The 25,843-nt window shown below is 45.6% G+C and overlaps 1 protein-coding gene across 1 annotated transcript in view; it reads right to left on the reverse strand.

The window, feature by feature from the left end:
- Nucleotides 1–1,629: 1,629 nt before the first annotated feature.
- Nucleotides 1,630–25,843, reverse strand: part of efcab6 (EF-hand calcium binding domain 6) — a 166,475-nt gene continuing 142,261 nt past the window's right edge. Inside the window, exons 26-31 of the mRNA XM_086008803.1 lie at nucleotides 18,671–18,895; nucleotides 17,403–17,549; nucleotides 16,094–16,262; nucleotides 11,158–11,342; nucleotides 9,727–9,876; nucleotides 1,630–2,078 (exon numbers count right to left, since the gene is read on the reverse strand). Of these exons, the coding sequence (XP_085864929.1) occupies nucleotides 1,959–2,078; nucleotides 9,727–9,876; nucleotides 11,158–11,342; nucleotides 16,094–16,262; nucleotides 17,403–17,549; nucleotides 18,671–18,895 (996 nt within the window). The 3' untranslated portion in view covers nucleotides 1,630–1,958. The remainder of the gene's footprint in view (nucleotides 2,079–9,726; nucleotides 9,877–11,157; nucleotides 11,343–16,093; nucleotides 16,263–17,402; nucleotides 17,550–18,670; nucleotides 18,896–25,843) is intronic.

Consider the following 25,843-nt stretch of genomic DNA (forward strand, 5'->3'; position numbering starts at 1 on the left):
TTATCACTTCCCCATCTCACTAGTCACCCCTCACACTCACCCTCATCTTACTGCAAGCATACCAATTAACAACACACAAGGGTAGCCACTTGGGTGGTTTAGCCAATGTTCATGTGAAGTTTCTGTTAATGTGCTGTCAAACATTGAAATCTTTATTTTCAGCACTTTGCGTTCTTGGACAGATTTGTGTGCATCTTTGGAACTGGCTTAGTGAGCTGTAGTGAATGGTGAGACATAAGGGTAACCCCCCCCACCGCAATGGTGACGAGTGTGAAAGGAATGGCTTGGACATTGTAGGGATGCTTTATGGTGTTGGTGTGGGGTGGTGCCAACCTGGCGCATCATTTGGCATCCAGGGTGTACAGCGTCAAGTGAAGTAAATCTGGCCATGGTGAGGAAATCCCTGGCGTCCCAGGCAGCAATGTGGTCGGGTGCTGATGCCCTGTGTCCTGTGCAGTTGTTGCTGCTGGTGTGCCTGGTGATGCTGGTGTTGAGGCTGATCTTGGTGGGATTCTGAGGACCAAGGTGAGATATTTTCCAAGGGCAAGGATGCTGATGGAATAGATGGCAGGTGAGGTTGAGATGACAGAAGCGATGTCAATGGTGAGAGAGGTTGTTCCAAAGAAGTGGCACTGGATAGAGAGTTGGCTCCAAACACTTGCAAGCTGCAGAAAGCTCAATCTGTCTTCCAAATGCAGTAACCAACCGTTTCTGAGCTTTGAATGTGAACAGCTGTAATATGGGATCTTTTATACAACTTTGGCAGCTGTCATAATTCAATGCTGAATCCACTCACGGCATGCTGAGCTGACGTGTTCTCCGAGCAGCGAGTAACCCGTGGGGGAGCACATAAAATTGAAATGCAGGCTTAAAATAACAGGTAATTGGATGTTAACAACCCATTTAATGATGTGAATTTGGTGTCGGATCTGTTCAGCGCTGACAGACCCGACACCTGGGAGACTTGGGGGGGAGGCGGGTTAACAGCGGGTTCCCTACCCGCTGTCAATCTTTGCTATTTTGACAGCGGACCCACCTCCAAACCCATCCTCTGAGCGCAGGCAAAATTCAGCCCATAGAATACATAGAAGATATATTTTGCTTAATGTTTGTAGTTTTATTGATAAAGTCACATGTAAAGATGCCACTCTCTCTCTCTCGACGATTAGTTTTTCTGTATAAACATCTCAGTATCTTTTTCACAGTCCCCACTAGTGATGTTTCACAAGAGTGATGATAGGCTTATTCGATGCACAAGTTAAGTGATCAAAAGACCCCTCTGTACACTGAATTCACCATATGCTAAACGTCTCACAAAACAGTCCTTGCATGGAGAAGTTAGCAGAACAAAGTAATGTCAATAGCAGAACTAACATCATATTCTCACAGGAAGCATCAAATTATTACTGTTCCATCAATGCAAAAAATTGTTTTCCCAATTTTTAAAGTAAAACAATGTTTTGTATCCCTTCCTGCATTTAACGAGTGTTGGATAATAAGCTTTTGCACTGGTAGTGGTATATTGCTTCAATTATTTCATTTTTAGTAAAGCCATTGGAATTTATTTACACCTGTAATTCCCTAATTCCCCCTAAATTCCCCCAAGAAATAACATTAGCAATACATCGCTGACAGTATGATTATGTATTTATTAAAAATAAAAACACTCAGTTACATGACTGGCTAAATCAGTGCAGTCTTTGTAATATTCCTTAAACTTTTGATTATTTCTTGTTCAATAGCACAGGGTCCAATCAAAAAAAATGGGAGTTTCTAAACCATAGTTGCCTAAACTTTGAAAAGTAAAAAAGTACAGTGTAAGCTGCATGGTACCGAATGGACAAAATCAGTTCTAATGTTGACTGTCTGGGAAATGGCTTTATCATCAGAAAGCTGTTACCATATCACTGTAAATGCAATATTTTTTAAATATAGAGGAACCTAGATGCAGAGAGTTATCAGAGGAATTCGCGCAGAAATTCATTGTACGAGATCATTCCTTGTAGATACTTGTCATAATAGGAAGACAGGTAGTAAAATTCCTCCTCAGATGTGTTGATACCATACTGGTGCAGGACCTACACAATGCAGAGAGAATAGAATTAAGAGCTCCAACTGCATGTCTGTGGAAACTACATCATGCAATATTAACAACAGACACCTTAACATATGTGAACTTCTTTTGTCTATTTTAAGGTGTTAACCTACTTCAAGGCAGCTTTTGTCCCCGTAAATTTTTTTGCCAGTGTTGTACCATCTCTTCCTGTGCTGCTCCAGGTCCTGTGACAAGAAGGGCTCATTTGCCAAATTGCAATTACCTAGAATGTGGTAAACTGAGAACTATTTTCCAATTTACAGAGTCCTCTACTCTACGAAGGTAAAATGTGAGAAGTCACACAACACCAGGTTATAGTCCAACAGCTTTATTTGAAATCACAAGCTTTCGGAGCGCTGCTCCTTCGTCAGGTGAAGTGAAGAGATGCATATAGGCACAGCATATATAGTCAGAGAACACTGCCAGATGATTACAGGTAATCTTTCTAACTGCCCTTTATCACACCTCGGCAGAGAGATAATCACAGCAATCAAAGGTGTGCATGGTGTCCAAACAGGTCAGTCAGGAAAACATTACATCAAAGAACAATGAGGTGGGGTCACAAGGGGTCAAATGTTGCAGATGCTGGGGTCTGTATGAAAAACAAAAAACAAACAAAAAATAATTTTAAAAAAATAAAAAAAATTTTGCTGGAAATCCCAGCAGGTCCAGCCGCATCTGTGTAGAGAGAACAAGCCAATGACGACACAAGTCTGGATGACTCTACGTCAGGTGGGGTTACATGTAGCGTGACATGAACCCAAGATCCCGGTTGAGGCCGTCCTCATGAGTGCGGAACTTGGCTATCAGTTTCTGCTCGACGATTTTGCATTGTCGTGTGTCTCGAAGGCCGCCTTGGAGAATGCTTACCCGAAGATCGGAGGCTGAATGTCCTTGACTGCTGAAGTGTTCCCCAACTGGATCGAGCAAGACTTCTTCGCTGCACAGGACCTCCAACCAACGCTATACACCAGATACATCGACGACATTTTCTTCCTATGGACCCACGGCGAAGAATCACTGAAAAGACTACACGATAACATCAACAAGTTCCATCCCACCATCAAACTCACCATGGACTACTCCTCAGAATCGGTTTTATTCTTGGACACACGAATCTCCATCAAAGACGGACACCTCAGCACTTCACTCTACCGCAAGCCCACGGGCAACCTCATGATGCTCCATTTCTCCAGCTTCCACCCTAACCACGTTAAAGAAGCCATCCCCTATGGACAAGCCCTGCGAATACACAGGATCTGCTCAGACGAGGAGAAATGCGATGGACACCTACAGACGGTGAAAGATGCCCTCGCAAGAACGGGATATGATGCTCGACTCGTCAATCGACAGTTCTGACGGGCCACAGCGAAAAATCGCATAGACCTCCTCAGAAGACAAACACGGGACACAACCAACAGAGTACCCTTCGTCATCCAGTACTTCCCCGGAGCGGAGAAACTACGCCATGTTCTTCGCAGCCTTCAACATGTCATCGATGACGACGAACACCTCGCTAAGGCCATCCCCACGCATCCACTACTCACCTTCAAACAGCCGCCTAACCTCAAACAGACCATCGATCGCAGCAAATTACCCAGCTTTCAGAAGAACAGCGACCACGACACCACACAACCCTGCCACGGCAACCTCTGCAAGACATGCCAGATCATCAACACAGATACCATCATCACACGCGAGGACACCACCCACGAGGTACATGGTACATACTCATGTGACTCGGCCAACATTGTCTACCTCATACGTTGCAGGAAAGGATGCATGGTACATCGGCGAGACCATGCAGACACTGCGACAACGGATGAACGGACACCGCACAACAATCGCCAGGCAGGAGTGTTCCCTCCCAGTCGGGGAACACTTCAGCAGTCAAGGACATTCAGCCTCCGATCTTCGGGTAAGCATTCTCCAAGGCGGCATTCCAGACACACGACAATGCAAAATCGTCGAGCAGAAACTGATAGCCAAGTTCCGCACTCATGAGGACGGCCTCAACCGGGATCTTGGGTTCATGTCACGCTACATGTAACCCCACCCGACGTAGAGTCATCCAGACTCGAGCCGTCAGTGGCTTGTACTCTCTACACAGGTGCGGCCGGACCTGCTGTGATTTCCAGCAAAAATGTTTTTTATTTTTTTAATTATTTTTTGTTTGTTTTTTGTTTTCCATACAGACCCCAGCATCTGCAACATTTGACCCCTTGTGACCCCACCTCATTGTTCTTTGATGTAATGTTTTCCTGACTGACCTGTTTGGACACCATGCACACCTTTGATTGCTGTGATTATCTCTCTGCCGAGGTGTGATAAAGGGCAGTTAGAAAGATTACCTGTAATCATCTGGCAGTGTTCTCTGACTATATATGCTGGCCTATATGCATCTCTTCACTTCACCTGATGAAGGAGCAGCGCTCCAAAAGCTTGTGATTTCAAATAAAGCTTTTGGACTATAACCTGGTGTTGTGTGACTTCTCACATTTGTCCACCCCAGTCCAACACCGGCATCTCCACATCATGGCTATGAAGGTAAAGCATTGCTGTACTTTCTTATATAGTACTACACTGTGGCGGAGCCACCATTGGGCTATGGACATTGTATATAATTCCTTTTTACAGCTCTGTTATATAGTCTGACGATGTACCTTTAAATATATCTGTTACTGCATTCAGGCTTCATTCCTGTACTCTGCGTGATGATGTCATGACGTCAGAGCTCGGAACCCTCTAGCAGTTCCAGGCAGTTGGAGAGAGGGTCATAGCTCGGAACCTTCTAGCAGTTCCAGGCAGTTGGAGAAAGGTTTCCAAGCAGACCAGACACGTTTCCAGTTCATCCTGTAGTTGTTAACTTGCTTCGTTTCCTCATTAAAGTTTATTGTTTTGATTTCGTGAGTCGAACTCCATCTTTTGGTAAGGAACAGAGGTTCCTACATTGGTGACCCCGTTTTTCTTCGAACGAATTTGTTGAAGAAACAACATGGACACGAACGCCGTCACGATCAAACTACCACACTTTTGGGAGCAGCAGCCAGCCGCGTGGTTTTGCCAGGCAGAAGCTCAATTCCAGATCCGGGGAATTACAGCGGATTCGACCCGTTACTACTACGTGGTCTCCGCCCTCGACAGTGCCACGGCCTCGCGACTCGTCAGCCTCCTCCAAAGTCCGCCTACCGATGGCAAGTATGAAGCATTAAAAACACGCCTTCTCCAAATTTTCGGTCTATCCAAATCTGAATGTGCCCGACGCCTAATCGCCATGCCCGGTCTCGGGGACTCGAAACCCTCAGAGCTCATGAGCCAGATGCTCACGTTGCTCGGCTCGGAATCCCAGTGTTTTTTATTCTGTGAGCTTTTCCTCTGCCAGCTACCGGAGCCCGTGCAGACCGCCTTGGCCAACTCCGCAATCACGGATTGTGCCGAACTCGCTGCGGAGGCGGATAACATCTTTTCGGTCGCCCAACAGTCCTGCGCAGCCACAAAACGCCGAGGCAGTCCGGAGCCCCCCGCCGACACTGACCCAATTTACCCCGAGCTGCAGCCATGTTGCGCCACCACGAGTCGCCCATCCCCCATGAGGGCGAACCAGTCTCCTCTTCCTATGGGTTGGTGCATTTACCATTCTCGTTTTGGCACGAAAGCCAGGAATTGCCGTCCACCCTGCAGTTTCTTCCAAGAAAGAAAAAATCCTTTTTCAAGTCGCCGGGGTTCGAGACACCATTCTAATCCTGCTGCACACGCGGGGATCACGATGGCTGTGGGGTCTGCAGGAAAACTCCTGTACATCACTGACTCCCTTTCAGGACGCCGCTTCCTCTGCGACACTGGCTCCCAATGCAGTATCCTGCCGGCGTCGAAGCTCGACCTGCAGTCCGGCGGCCAGGGTCCCCCCCCTCGAGACAGCTAACGGCGCAGCCATCTGCACGTTCGGAAAGCGTTGGGTCCAATTAAGTTTCGGCAGCCAGCATTTTAGATGGGAGTTCATCACTGCAAGGGTTTCGCAGGCCATCCTGGGGGCGGATTTCCTCTGTGCTAATGGTTTCTTAGTCGACGTTCGACACTGCCAGCTCATCAACACCTCGACTTTTCATTCGGTACCCTGCCACCGAAGCACTGCAGTGCATTGGTCTGTGGTTTTTGCAGTCCCCGCCGCCAATGATTTCTCTCGTCTCCTCAAAGATTTCCCCCAAGCTCACCAGGCCTACCTTCTCTGCATCAGTAGCAAGACACGGTGTGACGCACCATATTACTACAACAGGGCCCCCCATTTACGCAAGAGCACGTAGGTTGGAACCCGTCAAACTTGCGGCGGCCAAGGCAGAGTTTCACACAATGGAACGCCTAGGCATCATCCGACGGTCCAATAGTCCTTGGTCCTCGCCCCTGCACATAGTCCCTAAGCCAGGCGGTGGATGGCGACCATGTGGCGACTACAGGTGCCTGAACGAGGCTACTACCCCGGACAGATATCCAATCCCTCATATACAGGACTTTTCGGCCCACCTGGCGGGGAATTGCATTTTCTCTAAAGTAGACCTCGTACGCGGCTATCATCAAGTGCCGGTTAATCCTCAAGACGTCCCCAAAACCACCGTCATCACACCCTTCGGGCTTTTTGAGTTTCTCCGTATGCCGTTTGGGCTAAAAAATGCAGCACAGGCTTTCCAACGGCTTATGGATTCCATCTTTCGAGACCTAACATTCGTCTTCGTCTACTTAGACGACATCCTCATCGCCAGTAGCAGCCACACTGAGCACATCACGCACCTGCGTGCCCTGTTCTCTCGCCTTAGTCAGCATGGCCTAATCATCAACCCGGCCAAGTGCCAGTTTGGTCTGCGCACTATCGACTTCCTTGGCCACAGAATCACCACAGATGGTGGAGGCCGTCACATCTTTTCCCCTGCCGAAGACCGTGAAGTCTCTCCAGGAATTCTTGGGAATGGTCAACTTTTATCACAGATTCGTTCCCAAGGCAGCCTTGTTGATGCAACCATTGTACGAGGCCATCAGAGGCAGAGCAGGCAAAGATCAGATAGCGTGGACACCTCACATGAATCAAGCCTTTGTTGATACCAAAAATGCCCTGGCTGCAGCAACCATGTTGGCTCACCCCCTCCCAAGCGCAACCATCGCCCTCACTACAGAAGCCTCCGACTATGCCATCGAGGCGGTTCAAGAACAGTGGGTCAATGGGGCTTGGCAACCGCTGGCTTCCTTCAGCCGACAGCTGAGGAAGAATGAACAGAAGTATAGCACCTTCGACAGAGAACTGTTGGCACTCTTCCTGGCCATCCGCCATTTCCGTTTCCTCCTGGAAGGACGGCCATTTACGGCTTTTGTTGATCACAAGCCGCTGACCTTCGCGATGGCTAAGACAACAGAACCATGGTCGGCGCACCAGCAACGCCATCTCACATATATCTCGGAGTTCACCACCGACATCCAGCATGTCTCCGGGAAGGATAACATGGTGGCGGATTGCCTCTCCTGCGCTCAGCTCCACGCAGTACATCTTGGTGTCGACTATGTCAGATTGGCGGAAGGCCAGAGGGCGGATCCCGACGTGCAGGCGTACTGCAACACACCTTCCAGTTTGCAAGTGGCTGACGTGCCTTTCCAGTCCGCAGGGACCACACTCCTGTGTGACGTTTCCATGGGTGTTCCACGCCCAATCGTCCCGGCCGAATGGCACAAAAGAATCTTCGACACTATCCACAGGTTGTCACATCCCGGCATGAAAGCGTCTCAGCGGTTAATGGCGAAGAAATTCATTTGGAAGGGCATGCATCTCGACGTCCGTGACTGGACAAATTCCTGCGTGACCTGCCAGAAAGCCAAAATGCAACGCCACGTTAAAGCCCCACTCTCCACTTTTCTGGTCCCGGAGCGCCGCTTCGACCATGTACACGTGGACCTCGTTGGCCCTCTTCCTCCTTCTCGCGGGCACACTCATCTTCTCACCATAATTGACCGCACTACTAGATGGCCCGAGGCGATTCCTTTGGTTGCAACCACGGCAGCGGACATCTCCAGGGCTTTCATCTCGTCATGGGTGGCACGTTTTGGGGTACCGGCTGACATCTCTTCAGACCAAGGACCTCAGTTCACCTCTGAGCTTTGGAACGCCGTTGCTCAAAGTTTCGGTGCCAAACTTGATCGTACCACCGCCTACCATCCACAGGCGAACGGCCTCTGTGAAAGGTTTCACAGGTCTCTTAAAGCAGCACTACGTGCCAGTCTTACCGGGCCGGGGTGGACAGATAAGCTTCCTTGGGTGCTACTAGGTCTTTGCACGGTGCCAAAGGACGACCTACAATCTTCCTCGGCGGAGCTAGTCTTTGGGCAACCGCTCAGGGTTCCAGGTGATTTTCTTCCTCCTCACACTGAACCTTGGTCTCCAGCTCAGCAACTCATCAGCCATCAGGAAGCGGCCAAGAACTTCATCCCGGTTCCTACTTCACATCATGACCGGCAACGTTCCCACGTTCCAGGGGACCTCAAGAACGCGGGGTACGTGTTCATCTGGCAGGATGCACACAAAGCCCCTCTCAAGCCACCGTACACAGGTCCTTTTCGTGTCATCTCCTCAGGTGATAAGACCTTCATAGTCGACATCGGCGGTAAAAGTGACCACATCTCTGTAGACCGGCTGAAACCTGCTTATCTTGACCTCAGCGCACCAGTTGTCACTGCCCAGCTGCCTCGTCGCGGTCGTCCTCCTTTGACTGCCGGTGTCCCACAGCCACAGTCGACCATCAAGACAACAGGGTCCATCGCACCGAGTTGCCTGCGATCATCTTCTTCTGCTTCAGCAACGTCATTCCAGCCTCAAACTACAGCTGTTTCATCTTCTACCTCTTCGTTCCAGCCGCCAGAGTACCGTAGTCGTTCGGACAGGCTCGTCAGACCTCCTTCTCGCCTTACCTTCGCCATTAAAAGCAATTCTGGGGGGGCGCATGTGGCGGAGCCACCATTGGGCTATGGACATTGTATATAATTCCTTTTTACAGCTCTGTTATATAGTCTGACGATGTACCTTTAAATGTATCTGTTACTGCACTCAGGCTTCATTCCTGTACTCTGCGTGATGACGTCATGACGTCATAGCTCAGAACCCTCTAGCAGTTCCAGACAGTTGGAGAGAGGGTCATAGCTCAGGACCTTCTAGCAGTTCCAGGCAGTTGGGGAGAGGGTCATAGCTCGGAACCTTCTAGCAGTTCCAGGCAGTTGGAGAAAGGTTTCCAAGCAGACCAGACACGTTTCCTGTTCATCCTGTAGTTGTTAACTTGCTTCGTTTCCTCATTAAAGTTTATTGTTTTGATTTCCTGAGTCGAACTCCATCTTTTGGTAAGGAACAGAGGTTCCTGCAACACTCTGTTTCTTGTGTATGACATATAACAATACACTTGGTTTTACAGTAGTCTAACACTACAATAAATACACTTGATTTAGAAAGGTAAAACGCCCCAACTTTGTTATCCGTCTGCATTCAGGAAAGTCAAACAGTGCCCATAAAATCAAAGTAAAACAGTAGAGTATTCTGTTGAAAAAACTTCCATCGTCACCTTTCCCAGCAGACACCACATTTATTTTAAAAACATCAGAATACAAACCTGTCTAAATTGGAAAAGTGAGACGTATCCACTCCCAGTCTCATCATGGGCTTTGAAAGTACGACGTATAAGCTTCCAACATTTGGTTAAGCATGGCTGGATCCGCATCATGAAGTTGGTAAATATCTCATGTTCTGCTCCAGGACTCAGCTGTAAGAGAGAAGGGTACCGTAACCAAATTCAAATGAGATTGGGTCCAACAGGAAAGAAAAAAACTTTTAGAAAAGGCTGGCACGGAGCAACAAAGTAGCCTCGTACATCTGAGGAAAAACATAAAGTTCTAACCCTCCTCTCATCTCATAAGTTGCTAATGTGATCAAATCTACTGGCTAAATCGTTTTCTAGAAATCTGAAGGGAAAGGCAGGGGGCCTAGCAGCTGGTCACGTTCACTTGTCCACTCAACTTCAGCACGTGCATGTCCAAAGGAGAAAATGGAGAAGGAAATGGAGGGAAAGAAGTGAAAATGGTTAGAATTGTGACAGAAGATGAAGGATTTTGCAAGCGGGGCAGAAAGTAATTGTTTCACGGTCAAGAAGCCACACGGTACGAGTCTAGTTCATTTTTCACTTACAATATGAGCAGTGCTCTACAATGTTCCCTTTAATTTTCTTTTGGGCTGCGCGGCCCATTCAAAATTCCGTGCATGCGCAGTTTTTCTGTTCAAAGGCCGGCTCACCAGCTGCGCTGAAAGGGAACATTGGTGCTGTACTTGTAATACAAAAGGTGGACGAGAAGATTCTGCTCATCACAAATAGAACCAAAAAGTGAAAAATGGTACTGAGTCACTGTGCCATCGCATCAGTATACATTTTTACTCATTGTATCAATAGAGTTTTATTACAAATTGCAATCAATAATTTATAACACCTTAGTCAGTGTATCAAAATGATTTGTCATAGTCTCGTTTTGCCTGCTTCATTCTTTGGCCTGCTTCATTCTTTGGCTTCATAGGATGCTGTTTTATTGTCAGTTGTAGATGTGGTATAAAAAATGCCCTGGTTACAACTAGTACCAAGGGAAGGGGCAGGTTAATTCACAGATAGTCACAACTAACGAAGAGAAGGCCAGATAGAAACTGTGGAATCAGCACGCCATTGTTAATTGTGGGCTGACTAGGGGCTGTACATTCTGGGACCCATCAGTAAAAGAAATTTGGGACATCAGTTTAACATCTCATTGTAGGACACTATTTCCAACAATGCAATGCATGATGATCTTAAACTCTTAATATGGGATTCCAACTCACAACCTTTTGAATCAGAGGTGAGGGAGCAATCACTAACACTGGTTTTATGGAAATGTAGCGTATTCAAAAAGCTAGCCAGCCTTTATAGCATAATTAATTAAAACAATCAGGTAGAAATGAGACTCTCGCTAGAATGGCACTAAAGCAGGTCATTTTTTACTGTTTGAAACCTCATTGTACGCACTGGGATCTTTGGATGTGGAATCCTCATTCTCTGCAGTGGGTTCATGTCTGGTGGCCCCAGTGACAGGACAAGACGCTGAAGAAATTTGTTGTATGCAAAACGCCCAGTGTTCTTGATATCATATTTTTTTGCCAGCTGCTGGAACTCTTTTGGTTTAATCACTATGCAAAACTTCGCCAATATATCTGGAAGGTAGAATTTTGAGGAGAAACATCCAAGAGTTTATATATCTCACAAACATACACATTGAGTACAAACATACTTTGCTGTCAGGCTAACTTCCTAAGTTGATAACTTGAATAGAATAAAAGTTATGTGAATGCAGTACCTGGCTATGTTAAAGAGTATTTAGTATTGCTTCAGAGTAAAGTACGTTCAGAAATGTTTATTTGAACCCAACCACAAGAAACCGGTCCTAAAATGCAATCAATGAATAATTTGATATAGACCAGGAAATATATGTCAATCTGGAAAACTCACAAAAGTAGAACAGCAGCTTCAAAAAAGCGGACACACCCCAGAAAATTTGACAACTCAAAAACAGTCCTGAAGACAGGCCTATGACATGTAGTTATACTGAAAGTGCAGAAGAGCAGGACCTCATCATAACATAAACTGCAGACATTGTGGATATATGTTCATACTTTCTGTTACTAAATCTGATTGTCACAATGATATGAGGTAGAAACATAGAAGATAGGAGCAGGAGTAGGTCATTCGGCCCCTCGATCCTGCTCCGCCATTCAATGAGATCATGGCTGATCATCCAAATTCAGTACCCTGTCCCTGCCTTCTCCCCAAATCCCTTGATCCCTTTAGCCTTAAGAAATATATCTAACTCCTTCTTGAATATATTTAATGAATAGGCCTCAACTGCCTTCTGTGGTAGAGAATTCCACAGGTTCACCACTCTTTGGGTGAAGAAATTCCACCTCATCTCTGTCCTAAATGGCTTACCCCTTATCCTTAGACTGTGACCCCTGGTTCTGGACTCCCCGGCCATCGGGAACATCCTTCCTGCATCAAGTCTGTCTAGTCCTGTCAGAATTTTATAGGTTTCAATGAGATTCCCTCTCATTCTTCTAAACTCCAGTGAGTATAAGCCTAATCGACCCAATCTCTCCTCATATGTCATTCCTGCCATCCCAGGTATCAGTCTGGTGAATCTTCGTTGCACTCCCTCCATGGCAAGAACATCCTTCCTCAGATAAGGCGACCAAAACTGCACACAATATTCAAGATGTGGTCTCACCAAGGCCCTGTACAACTGCAGCAAGACATCCTTGTTTCTGTACTCGAACCCTCTCGCTACGAAGGCCAACATACCATTTGCCTTCTTAACCGCCTGCTGCACCTGCATGCTTACCTTCAGCGACTGGTGCACAAGGACACCCAGGTCTCGTTGCACTTCCCCTTCTCCCAATCTATTGCCGTTCAGATAATAATCTGCCTTCCTGTTCTTGCCACCAAAGTGGATAAACTCGCGTTTATCCACATTATACTGCATCTGCCCAATCACCCAACCTAGCCAAATCATACTGGAGTTTCTCGGCATCCTGCTCACAGCACACATGCCCACCCAGCTTTGTGTCGTCTGCAAACTTGGAGATATTACATCTAGTCCCCTTGTCTAGATCATTAATATATATTGTGAATAGCTGGAGTCCTAGGACCGATCCCTGCGGTACCCCACTAGTCACTGCCTGCCACTCGGAAAAAGACCCGTTTATTCCAACTCTTTGCTTCCTTTCTGCCAACCAGTTCTCTATCCAAGTCAGTACCTTGCCCCCAATCCCATGTGCTTTAACTTTACATGCTAATCTCTTATGCGGGACCTTATCGAAAGCCTTCTGAAAGTCCAAATACACCACATCCACTGGTTCTCCCTTATCTATTCTACCAGTTACATCCTCAAAAAATTCCAGTAGATTAGTCAAGCACAATTTACCTTCTGTAATTCCATGTTGACTTTGTCCAATTCTATCACTGTTTTCCAAGTGCTCTGCTATTACATCTTTTATAATGGACTCTAGCATTTTCCCCACTACTGATGTCAGGCTCACCGGTCTATAATTCCCCGTTTTCTCTCTACCACCTTTTTTGAATAGTGGGGTAACATTAGCTACCCTCCAATCCATGGGAACTGTTCCAGAGTCTATCAAATTTTGGAAAATGCACCCCCCCCCCCCGCACTGGTCTAGTTCACCCTCTTTTCCCCTAATGTTCACCCTGGCCATCTTCTCATGCAGGCATTCTTCTTCCCCTTCCCCTTGTTTATGCTAACACTCTTTACCCTCCTCCCACCCCATTTCAAGCTGGTGCTCTTCTCCACCCCCCACCTCCCCACTTTATGCTGGCACTTGTCTTAACTCTCTGCCCCTGCACATCTCCCAGTTCTGTTACCCAATCAGCATCACTTACGGCTTCTACGTTCTCCTGCTGCTGCTCTGGGGATTGAATGCCATTGCATGCCCCTAGTGAGCATTCAATCTCCTGGAGCAGCAACCGGAGCCTGAAACAGAGAGCATCACTGAGGGGAACAGCTGGGGACAGTGTTTGTTTTTGCCCACAAATGTGGACATGCAGACACTGCTCCCAAAATTCTGACTGTCTGTGTGAAACAAGGACTGGGCATGTGTGAAAAAAGTAATAGCTCGGGGGGGAAAAATTCAGTATCGCCCCGCTTGGGGCGCCAATATCGGCCGTCCGCAAAGTTTAGCGCCTGGCGCTAATTATCGCCTCTGACAGCAAACTTGGCTTTTATCGCCCCTGGAGGTGATTGGAGCGCTAAATCAGGTGCTTTACATCTGTCTTAAAGCGCAAAGACCAAGGAGCGAGGCGCTGGCGAAGCTCATGTGGTGTCAGTCAGCAATGGAACACAGACACACTGGCACCGGCCAATTCTTAAAGGGGAGTTCTGATGAATGGTCATCGACCTGAAACGTTAACTCTGTTTCTCTCTTCACAGATGCTGCTTGACCTGCTGAGTTTCTCCAGCATTTTCTGTTTTTATCTTAAAGGGGAGGGTTGATCTTGGTCTCCATCCACATCCTGTTCATTGCAGTCTTGAATCTCGGCCTGGAGAGACCTGTACATCAAATCTGCTGGAAAGAACAATGGAGAGACCCAGGGAAAGAGCTCAGAGTGCAGCCCCCACAGTCTCTTCTAAATAGATACAAGGAAGGGCAAATCAAAATGAACTTGAAAAGTGCTGCTCAGTATGCAAAACTCCTTCACACAGTGTAGAATCTCTCCAGAAGTCTCTCTCTCTCTCTCTCTCTCAGAATGCGTGGTGCAAAAATGTCACCAACAAAAAAAGGCAGGAAGCGGTTGCCTTTAAATAGCGCTCCCCCAGTCCCTTCCTGACTGCAAAATGCTCCCCTCAACCTGTCATTGCTAGCGGCAGGCGGTAAGGCAGGGGTGCCTCTCAATATCCGGTCCGGGGCACTACCGGGGCGTTGCGCACTCGACTGACGTCACGATCTGCCGCCGCAGGAGATCGTGGCGGTAGTGTTTAGCGCCGCCACAAAATGTTTAGTTAATTTCGCGAGTGGCGTAAACATCGCCGTGCCCGGGCGCTAGTTGGTTTGCGCCCCACTTAGCGCTCTCTTAAGGCGCTAACGGGTGGCGCTACCAACTGAATTTTTCCCCCCTAATCTTTTCTATCCTCTGGCCAATGAAAGATGTGTAGTTTGATCAAGTTTAAAAAAGGTTTCTGGTGGAGCCGAGTTATATTGCAGACGAAATAGATATGGATATGCTTCTGCTTCACCGCGGGATACAACAATGCAATATATTTTTATCCATAGAGAAAAATATATTTCTTAAAAAAAACTGTACAGTATCTATAGCTGAAAGAGAATCTAGCTATGAACAAATGCAATGATTTTCCCTATCCCATCAGGTGCTAATTCCTTCTGACTGTTGAGTTCAACACTGAGGTATAGCATATTACCATCATTGATCATTCCAATACCAGTACCACACTGGTCAGAACACGGCATTGAGCCGGTGGGGAGAGGATAAGACTCAGAGCTAGTAATTATGAGGACAATAATTTCTCCAGGGTTCTCCCAATTGTCCGGTGTAACTTTGATGGTAGAGCTGCAGAAATCTCATTGGTCAACCCTCTTGTCTTTTTCCTTCTAGTGGAGAGCCACCTGATCATCGAGCCAAAAGGGGATGTGCAGAAGAACATTGAAAAGGTGCATTTTGGTGAGACCTTGTGGCAGCATGGGAAGTGTAAACATCATGCTGATTTTTGGCAGCAAAAATTGGGAAGTACCACTACCCAGAAAATGCGGTGCGTTAGTATGAAATGTTGATGGTTTGGGAACAGACCACTACAGACCAGATTTAGAAAGAAAACTGAGAAATTGACTTATACTTCAATCGACTCTCTGTCCCTGTTTTCTTCAGAAAACACACTGAAAGATTAGCAGATACTACAGAAAGTGATGCAATGATTAAAATTGTGTCAATTAGGCTTGTTCCAAGAATCAGAGCTTTGCCCATACTTTAAACCTCAGTCACTAGGAGCTTCAGAATTTCATAATCTATCCAGTAAAAACTTATTAAAACAGTTTTCAGAATTAGAGATATTGATCAGCATTTTTCAAATTGCAAAGTCTCTACTCCAAAATATCTACTGTAACCCCCTTCATTCGTACGAGTTGGTTCCTTGGCCCCACCATTTCAGTCAATAACAGAAATGGTTAAGATGGGGTACTTGATCAATCTAGTCTGTTCTTAACTCTTACAGCCGAGTACTCGATTCACATCTACCCTATGTTTGCAATGTAAATGGGTAAAATTTGGTTTCACCAAGCTAATGCCCATTCTGGAGAAGACCATCTCATTTCAGCTGGGTAGTGTGAGTGGAGTTTTATTATGATTGATTAATAGGCTATTTTTAAAAATAAAAAGGTTGACAAACCATGAAAATCTGTGGCATCAATTTCACCCCGTTTCTCAATGTCCTTCTCTTTGCAGTCCTTCTCTATCTCCTTCCAGAATTTGCAAACATTTTTCTTCAGCCTCTGCTCAATCGCCTCACAGTTCATCGATGGTGTCACAGAGGCTAGTCGTTGTGACAATTCCATTGGCTGCAAAACACGAAAAAGAGAAGCAATGAGATGAAAGGAGAGACCATCATTGCTTGGTGACACTTTTCTTTTTTAAAGCCAGTCACTTGGAAAATAAAAGTTGTGCCAAAAGATTTTAGGCCACAACACGGTTGGTAAGCACACGAAAGCCACATCTTACATGAAAAATGGTTCACAAGGTTGTTCAAATTATTGTAATAATAATAGATAAGAAACAAGTCACACATCAGGTACGCAAGAAGCTAGATAAATGAAAATCAGTGCCAGACATTAAAAATGGAGGACTAGTGTATTGATTTATTATGCCTGTGCTTTTCAGTTTTGTTCATCGTTATGTAGTGGTCAAAATGCATAAGTAAGTTTCTCTATTTATAATTTTTACATAGTTTCTTTGCTCATCAAGGTAGGCAATCTTTGGGCTATGGAATTTCTCACCACTGCTTTTGTCACCCAGTGACAGTATCAAGCATCAGGGGCAGATGCTGAAGAGCTCCCTCTGTGGTACTGCAACAACGTATTGTAACCCAACCACAAAAACTCAGCAATAAAAACAGAAAATGCTGGAAACACTCAGTGTGTTCGGCAGCATCTGTAGAGAGAGGAAGGTAGGGTTACCGTTTCAGGGCGAGGCTGCCAATTTATTGCGAATAAGTGGATTCACACTCATTTGGAACTGGATTAACAAAGCAAGTTCATCACTGGCAGGTGATTTCCATCATTATTTTCCTAGTTGTTGTTATTCATTTCCAGTCCAATGGCTGATATACAAAAATCTGTGCACAGGCTTTCGGGAATCAGTTTTTCAATTTATACTAAATGTTTCTGTACTGCAAACTGCAATTACAGAAAAATTATTGAAAACCACATAATTAAAAGAAAAACAATGGGCCAGATTATGGCTCACTATTATTAATTTGTAAAAAAAAACCTAACAATTTGTGCCAAAAAATTAATGCGATGTGAACAGTGAGGTAAAAAGTTCATTTGATAACTTTCACCATGAGTTGCGCTATTGCAGCAATTTCTGGCCCAATGCTTTTAGCAGAATTATAAATAAGTAACTTTTGACAGTACATTTCCATTACTGTGGATGGAAGGTGCTATCTTGGGATGCCTAGCATCAGAAGGAGGCCTACTTACAGTTCCAGCTGTTGATGGTTTTGCCGGCGTTGCTGCTCGACTACCCTTTGATTGCCCTTCTAGCTGTCCAGTGAACTGCTTCAAAAATTTGTGGTACTCCAAATTCCCAAAATCATTGACTGGCAAATGGTTCCACAGGTTTTCAAACTGAATAAAAATGGAAATTGAAATAAAACACAAACTACATCAAACTTTGTTTTTCAATTAAATGCAATATATCTCCTGGAGATGTGCAAATGCGAAATCAAAGAAAATTATAAACTAGTTAAAAGTCAACGCAAAATTACACCAGAAGTTTACTTGAAGTCGGATAATCGTGAATGTCTATGAAAATATTATATTCCTACCTGTTAGTATTTTATCATTACTAATAGCAAAAGAGGCACCTACTCAGACTTCAGCTTACATCTATGCTACTGACTTGCACACCTCTTCAAAAATAAATCTTCTTCACACCATGAATGATCCACATTTTTCGCTCCTCTCCTGAAAGTGATGACTGATACTGGGATACACTTTTTCAGGTGACAGTTGCCTATTGATACTTTGCCTATGTCCATTCTTCACTAAGGATAGGGAGTATTGGTCAGCTAAATTATGGAAGGCATCAGCTACTGTCCTCAACAATGTTCTTACATGGGCACTTTCCATCAGGGATCACTAGTTGATTTTTCCCCCCTAACTAGCACAGGGGCTCTTACAGTAGTTGTAGTGACTCTGCCACTGTCACAGCAGAGATCAGCTGGCTCAGACTGGGGATTAAACCTGTTCAGCACCAAACTCACGGAGTCATCAAGAGAGCCTTGTATGGTCATTTCTATGGGGCAGGACTGGTCCTCCCAGTGGTTTCTACCCTGTCAGGGTGCCTTTAATTGCCACATTAATGCTCATTCATTCAATGCAGATACTTTAAACTGCAGTTGACACAGACATTTGAATTTATTACTCCTTGTCTGGGAACCAATTATCCACTGCGGCTGCTACAGGGCTACCTCGTATTCTGTCTATTAAATATACATACAGAAATCAAAAGAAAAAAGTACATAAGAAAATTGCACGGACTAATCCTCTTCATTCGAAGTTCCTTAATTCAACAAATTATGTTAATTGAATTGAAATCATGCAAGAAAATCCTCCTTTACTGTTTTATTAAAATTGCTTAATTCGTGCTACTGGATAATTCAATATTTTTCCAAGCAAACAAAGGCTTCGAAATAAAAGGAGTAGATAGTACTACATTCATATATCATTTGTTTCTAAAAAGGCACCTGATCATCTGTGAGGCTCATGAAATGCTTGAAAAATATTTCCTTAAAATGCTTCTTGGAAATAACTTTTACATTTGCATAATCAATGTCTTCAAACTCTTGAGTAATGGTGTAGATGCATGTATTGACAACCTCCCGGATATGGGACATAATATCATTCATTGTTAATTGCTGAGATGATTTAGGTCTGGTGGTTTGATCTTGTCCTTCCGGCACCTGTTCAGCCTGCAATGCAAAATCACTTTTAGTCAAAAACTATAAACTACATAATCTACTACAGACAAATGAATTAAAAATATTTATTTTCACACACACACACAGAGTTCTATATGTGCTAGCTTGGTTCAATTGGTGCCAATTTCACATCTGGGGCACATCACAGCAGCTGATTTAGAGAATGATGCTGCTTCCTTTTCATTGACTAACCCACTATGGGAGACAAAGTCCACAGACTGAAAACTGTAAAACTGTGTGTAAACCAGCAAAAATCAATTCTGCCAGAAATTCAGTAATAGGAACATAAGAATTAGGAGCAGGACTAGGCCATAGGGCCCTTCAAGCCTGCTCCGCCATTCAATAAGATCACGGCTGTTCTTCGACCTCAACTCCACTTTCCCGCCTGATCCTCATGTCCCTCGATTCCCCTAGAGTCATGGGGCTGGATTTTCCCCAGCTGAGGCGGGTTCGTGGCGGGTGAGGTAGTTGATGGGTTCCTGTCCCGCTCCCAGCTGCAGCTGCTCTGCTGAAACAATTTTGCGATAATTGTGTTTGTTAAGCCCTCGGTGCCCGTTGCCCGGCCCAATCACTAGGCGCGGGTCTGTTCAGCTCCTCTGATGACGCGTTTGCTGCCGTTGTATTTAAGGGGGCCATGTCCCCATTTGCTCTCACTTCTACTTCCACTGTCCCGAGTACTGCTTGATAGCAAAATGACTGCACAAAGACAGAGGGCTGCGCCAAGCTTCAATGATGACTCCCTCCATGTTCTTGTGGAGGGAGTCAGAGGACGCAGGGAGAATCTGTTCCCTGGGAATGGAAGGAAGAGACCTTCTCACCAGACCAAGGCAGCCTGGCTGCAAATAGCTGAGGAGGTGAACGCAAGGTCGGTTGTTGCTCGCACCTGGGTGCAATGCAGGAAGAGGTTCAATAATCTCCTGCGCTCAGGAAAAGTAAGTATAAAAGCACACTTACCTTAATTCTGCTGTGCCTGTCATCACGTCCCCATCACTCTGCATTGCCAACCCTACTCCTGCACATCCTAACTGACCCCAAAATCCCTTGCACCATCACCCATCCCTCTCTCCCTATCTATAGAATCATATCCCCATCTTACTACGCACTCCTCACACTCACCCTCAACATTGTGCAATGACAACAACTAACAACTCTAAAGGAGACAACTTGGTATTGGCACCCCACTCCATCATAGTCTCCCTCTAAACATCTATCCTATCCATTCTTTACACTCATTCCATCACTCTCACTAAAACTGCACTTCTTTCCCTCATTGCAGGAAAAGAGAGCCCACAGTAAGAGGGAGAGAACAGGAGGGGGAGCACCATCGCTCGCTGAGCTCACCGGCACTGAGGAGGCAGCTTTGGGCATCGCGGGAGAAGTTGAGCAGCCTGAAGTGGGGGACGGAGAAAGGGGCTCATTAGAACAACTTGGTGACAGAATTATTTTCCAGATATCTTATTTTGCAATCATAAGTGACTCGATTGGGATCTAATGTCAATAGAAATTGAATGCTCATCATGTGCACAATGGGATTTGTCTGCAATCTACATATCACATGTCTAACTCATGTCTTTACTCTCCCACAGGACCATCACGAGCCCGGCCCCCCACTGTCCAGGAAGAAGAGCAGGAGCACTCCTCAGAGGATGCTCCAGCCTCTGAGGGAGCAGCGTCAGCAGGAATGAGCGCACCAACACCGAGATTCACACCTCGGTGGGTACTATGCGAGATAGAGTAGTGCTATCACCTGGTGTATCGCAAGTCACATGTGAGTAAGATCAGATGGTGGAGGCAAGGACAGCAGTGGAAACTCCTCATCGGAGGCCGCAGGAGTCTCCTAGCTCTGCTGAGCAGCATGCAGACGCTGAGCCTCGGGGGCCATCCAGGAAGAGGATGACCCTGGAGCTTCAGGAACAAGTTCAGGGGCTCTAACTGGGTTAGCAACCATGGTAACTGTGAGTGTGCAGAGAATGGAGGAATCCATCTCAAATATGAGCAACGCCATGACGCACGCACTGGCAACTGTAGGTTTTGCCATGGAAAGGATGGCAACCTCCATAGAAGACATAAATCGGCAGATTCAGGAGAACATGGTAATACTTCTAAATAGATGCTCATCTATGGAGAATAGATGGGCACCTATTGAAGAGGGAAACCAGAGGTTCATGGGCGTCCTTGTTATGAGGAATGTCAGCACAGAAATGGGTCCTCATGGCCCCACTGATGTGCAGCAAGTTGCTCTCCAGCTACTTGCTAGCAGAGAAGTGCGATTGACCCATGAGAGGGATGATGGTAGGAGGAAACATGGAAGTGGGGCCTCTTTTCCAAGCGCTCCAGCTTCCCCCACCTTGCTAACCCCTCGGTCAGAGCCCCATATGCCTCCCCGAACAGTGATGGCCGAGTCTGCCCCTGCACAGCCGCAGGAGGAGCAGACTTTGGCGGGGACCTCCCAGGCTCCAAAATCCAGAGGACGATCACCAATGGCATCTAAGCAGGCGCAGCAGGGAAGTAAGCAGCCTGCCTCTACATCTGGTGAAGCCACAGGGGTAGCACCTCGTAGAAGCACGTGTAAAAGAAAGATCACACATAAATAGTTATTAGGGTAGTCACTTGGGTGATTTGCTACAAATGAATGTTAAGTTTCAGTTCTTTTATTTTGTTGTAATAAATTAATGTTATGAGAATGATTGATGTTGTTGCCATATGTGTGGTCACAAATTGAGGTGGCACAGACAAGGGTAAAGGCATCTTTATTGTCCAACAATGGTGGTGACAGTACAAGGAATGCACAGATCATTGTAGAGATGCTCTATGGTGTGGCAGTGTGGTAATGCCAACCTTCATGTGTATGTGGCAGCCACATGTCTGTGCTGCATAAAGTTATGTGAATCTGACATTGATTAGGCCATCCCTGGCATCACGGGCAGCAATGTGCTCACGTGCAGGTCGCATTGGGTCAACTGCCTCCTCCAGGTCTTCCTCTTGCTGACTCTCATTCTGGTCCTCCTCCTCCTCCTCTGAAGAGGCTGTGTGCTCCGCGCTTTCTTCCTCATGCAGCGCTAATCCTCGCTGCAGGGCGATGCTGTGCAGCAGGCAACAACAATTCTGGAGACTCTGGCTGGTGCGTACTGAAGGGCTCCACCAGATCTATCCAGGCATCTGAAGTGCATATTGTTTGCTCTATGAGAGTTCTGGTGGAAATGTGGCTTTGATTGTTAGGCTCCTCAGACTCGTTTGAGGGCCTCCTCAATGGTGTCATTAGCCATGTCTTCAGGGGATAGCCCTTGTCTCCAAGAAGCCAGCCGGAAATTTTATTTGGCGGTGCGAACAGCTGAGGGACAGTGGACTGGCGCAGGATCTAAGAGTCATGACAGCTCCAGGAAATCTCGCGCACACATGCATGATGCTCTTCCTTTGGTTGCAAACCAGCTGCACGTTAAGAGAGTGGAAGCCCTTGCGGTTTACAAATGCTGCTGGGTTCTGATGGGGTGCCCTGATGGCCACATGGGTGCAGTCGATGACACCCTACACCTGTGGGAAGCCAGCCAGATTGACAAAGCTGAGCGTCCGCTCGGTAACACTGGCTTCATCAGTAGAAAAGTGGATGAAATTTGCAGACTTGTCAAAGAGGGCATCGGTAACCTGCGTGATGTATCTGTAGGCGGCTGACTGGGAGATGCCGCTAATGTCTGCTGCTGATCCCTGGAAGGAGCCTGGCGCAAAGAAGTTGAGGGTGGTAGTGACTTTGACAGTCACTGGTAAGGCGTGTCCACCCGTTCCTCTGGGCTGCAGCTCTTGATTGAGCATTGTGTAAATGTCTGCAACTACCTGTCGCAAAAGTCTCAGCCTCCTTTGACACTGCTGCTCAGTCATGTTGAGGAAGCTCATCCTCTGCCTGTAAACCCTGTGTAGGGGGGTATCTCCTTCAGCGCATGCAGCCCTATGCTGACGGCCTCCGCCCTGTACAGCACCAGGTGGTTGAGGAAAAGGTTGGTGCTGCTGATGTTCCTGGTTCTGCTGCTGCTGCGGATGATCATCTTCCGATTCTGAGGACCAGAGTGAGAGAGTATAAATGGTTCCCATTCTGCTCTTATATCTGGCAGTTGAGGATGAGATGGTAGAAACAATCAGTCACTGGGGAGAGAGGCTATTCCAAGGAGGTGACTATATATAGAGTTTACAATATACACTTACAGCCTCAATACAGATGAAATGTCTTCCCAATCCTGAAGTCAGAAACTGCTGACATTGCAAACTGAACAGACGTGAAAGGTTAGATTTTATACTGCAGTTGCAGCTGGGAACTATTCAGCTCGATTGACCTCCCGACATACTTACCTGATGTGATCTCCGAATGACGTGAACCCTGTTGAAAATGTGGGAAAATACAAAAAGTCTGGCAAAATAGTCTTTAACAAGCACTTAATAAGAAGTTAAGTATCCTTAATGCCTCCCCCACCACTTGGTGTCGGGTCTGTTCTGAAATCACAGACCCGATGCTTTGGAAACTTCCATGGAGTCGGGTTCCCAACCCGCCATCAATCATTGTGATTTTGACAGCGGACCCGCTTCCGAACCCGCCCTCTGAGCACCGGCAAAATCACAGCCCAAAAATCTATCTATCTCAGCCTTGAATATACTCAATGACTGAGCATCCACAGCCCTTTGGGGTAGAGAATTCCAAAGATTCATAACCCTCTGAGTGAAGGAATTCCTCCTCATCACAGTCTTAAATGGCCGACCCCTTATCCTGAGACTATGCCCCCTAATTCTAGACTCTGTAGCCAGGGGAAACAACCTCTCAGTTTCTATTGTGTCAATCCCCCTCAGTATCTTATATGTTTCAATGAGGTCACCTCTCATTCTTCTAAACTCCAGAGAGTATAGGCCCAATCTACTCAATCTCTCCTCATAGGTCAACCCTCTCAACCCAGGCATCAATCTTCGTTGCACCGCCTCTAAGGTAAGTATGTCCTTCCTCAGATAAGGAGACCAAAACTGTGCACAGTATCCAAGGTGTGGTCTCACCAAAGCCCTGTACAATTGTAGTAAGACTTCCTTACTCTTGCACTCCAACCCCCTTGCAATAAAGGCCAATATGACATTTGCCTTCCTATTTGCTTGCTGTACCTGCATGCTAACTTTCTGTGTTTCCTGTACGAAGACACCTAAATCTCTCTGAACACCAACATTTAATAGTTTCCCATCAGTTAAAAAATATCTGTTTTTCTATTCTTCCTATCAAATTAAATAACCTCACATTTCCCCACATTCTACTCCATCTGCCACCTTGTTGCCCACTCACTTAACCTGTCTATATCTCTTTGTAGGCACTTTGTGTCCTCCTCACAGCTTACTTTCCCACCTAGCTTTGTATCATTAGCAAACTTGGATACATTGCACTCGGCCTCTTCATCTAAGTCATTAATATAGATTGTAAATAGCTGAGGCCCAAGCACTGATCCTTACGGCACCCCACTAGCCTGCCAACCGGAAAATGACCCATTTATCCCTACTCTCTGTTTTCTGTCCGTTAACCAATTCTCTATCCATGCTACCCATAACCCCATGAGCCCTTATCTTGCGTAACAACCTTTTATGTGGCACCTTATCAAATGCCTTTTGGAAATCCAAATATACTACATCCACTGGTTCCCCCTTTATCTACTCTGCTAGTTACATTCTCAAAAAACTCTAATAAATTTGTGAAACACAATTTCCCTTTCATAAAACCATGTTGACTCAGCCTAATCATTAATCCAGTTAACCCCAAAAGGCACACCAGCAGCAGTATCTAAATCTGTATAAAATGACAATAGATGGTCCACCCATTCTATTGAAAGAGTGCACAATTAAATATGCTTGTTCAGTTGTATACTTGTCCCCAATATCTAATCCTAAAGGAGCAATCTGATTTTTTTTTCTGTCAATATAAAAAGGATTCATTTAGTGACAATGGTAGTTGTCAATAGTGGAGTCAATACAAGTTTTCTGCAGGCAATGCAGAGGTAACAGCGCAAGTGTCAGCTAAGATCTCGCACAATGGCCAGTGCTAACATTCCCTAACCCTAACACCCTAACCGTAAGTACCCCCACTAACCGTCTAACTTGAATCGAGTGTGTGGTGCAGGACAGCTGCGTGTCAATCGTCGTTGTGACATCATCATAGGTGTAGGATTGTTATGGTGTCAATAGTCACTCCAATATAAAAACTGTACTCACCATTACTTTAGCTTGGGGAGGAGGAGAAGGTGAACACCTTTCTTACTTTTTGTTTGTTTAATAAAATATATATATCTTTAAAAACTTTCCAATTATTTTAATAAATACCATACTCCATTAAACCACACAGAAATGCACAGTAAGTAATGCAGTTATTTTTTCACACGTCATGAGGACTGCCAGACAACAATCAAAGTGGCTGAATAAAGAAATCAGTTAGATAATCAGTTTAGAAAAATACAAAACGTGATGCATTTTGGAATGTGATGTGCTGGAATCTGATCAGGATTTAAAACATTCTAAGATTGTTTATCTGAAATATGCATTGTATTGCAACAGCACTAAGATCAAGCGATCGCCATAAGATTAGGCAATGATGAAGTGGATACATAGGGATTTTGTTGGGGGGTGGGGGGAGGAGGAAAGAGATAAACAAGATAAGTTATGAACACCAGAAATATGAAATATAACAAAGAGTGCTATTAATACATAGCTCAGCATCTGAAAAGAGAAAAGACAGATTAATTTCTAGTTTCAAACCCTTTGTTAGAATAAAAGATAAAGGAAAGAGGGAAAATCTATTTATAGAATTAACAATGAGGGGTGGTGGATACAATAGGTGAAGGACAAGAATAAAGTAATACTAATTACTATTGCAAAGAGGGAGCTAATGGGTTTAATAGCTAACCCACTGTTTCAGTTTTCTCCCATTCCACT

This window comes from Somniosus microcephalus, chromosome 16, assembly GCF_052327205.1.
Source record: "Somniosus microcephalus isolate GS21.2 chromosome 16, FLI_Smic_1.0, whole genome shotgun sequence".
Taxonomy (NCBI): domain Eukaryota; kingdom Metazoa; phylum Chordata; class Chondrichthyes; order Squaliformes; family Somniosidae; genus Somniosus; species Somniosus microcephalus.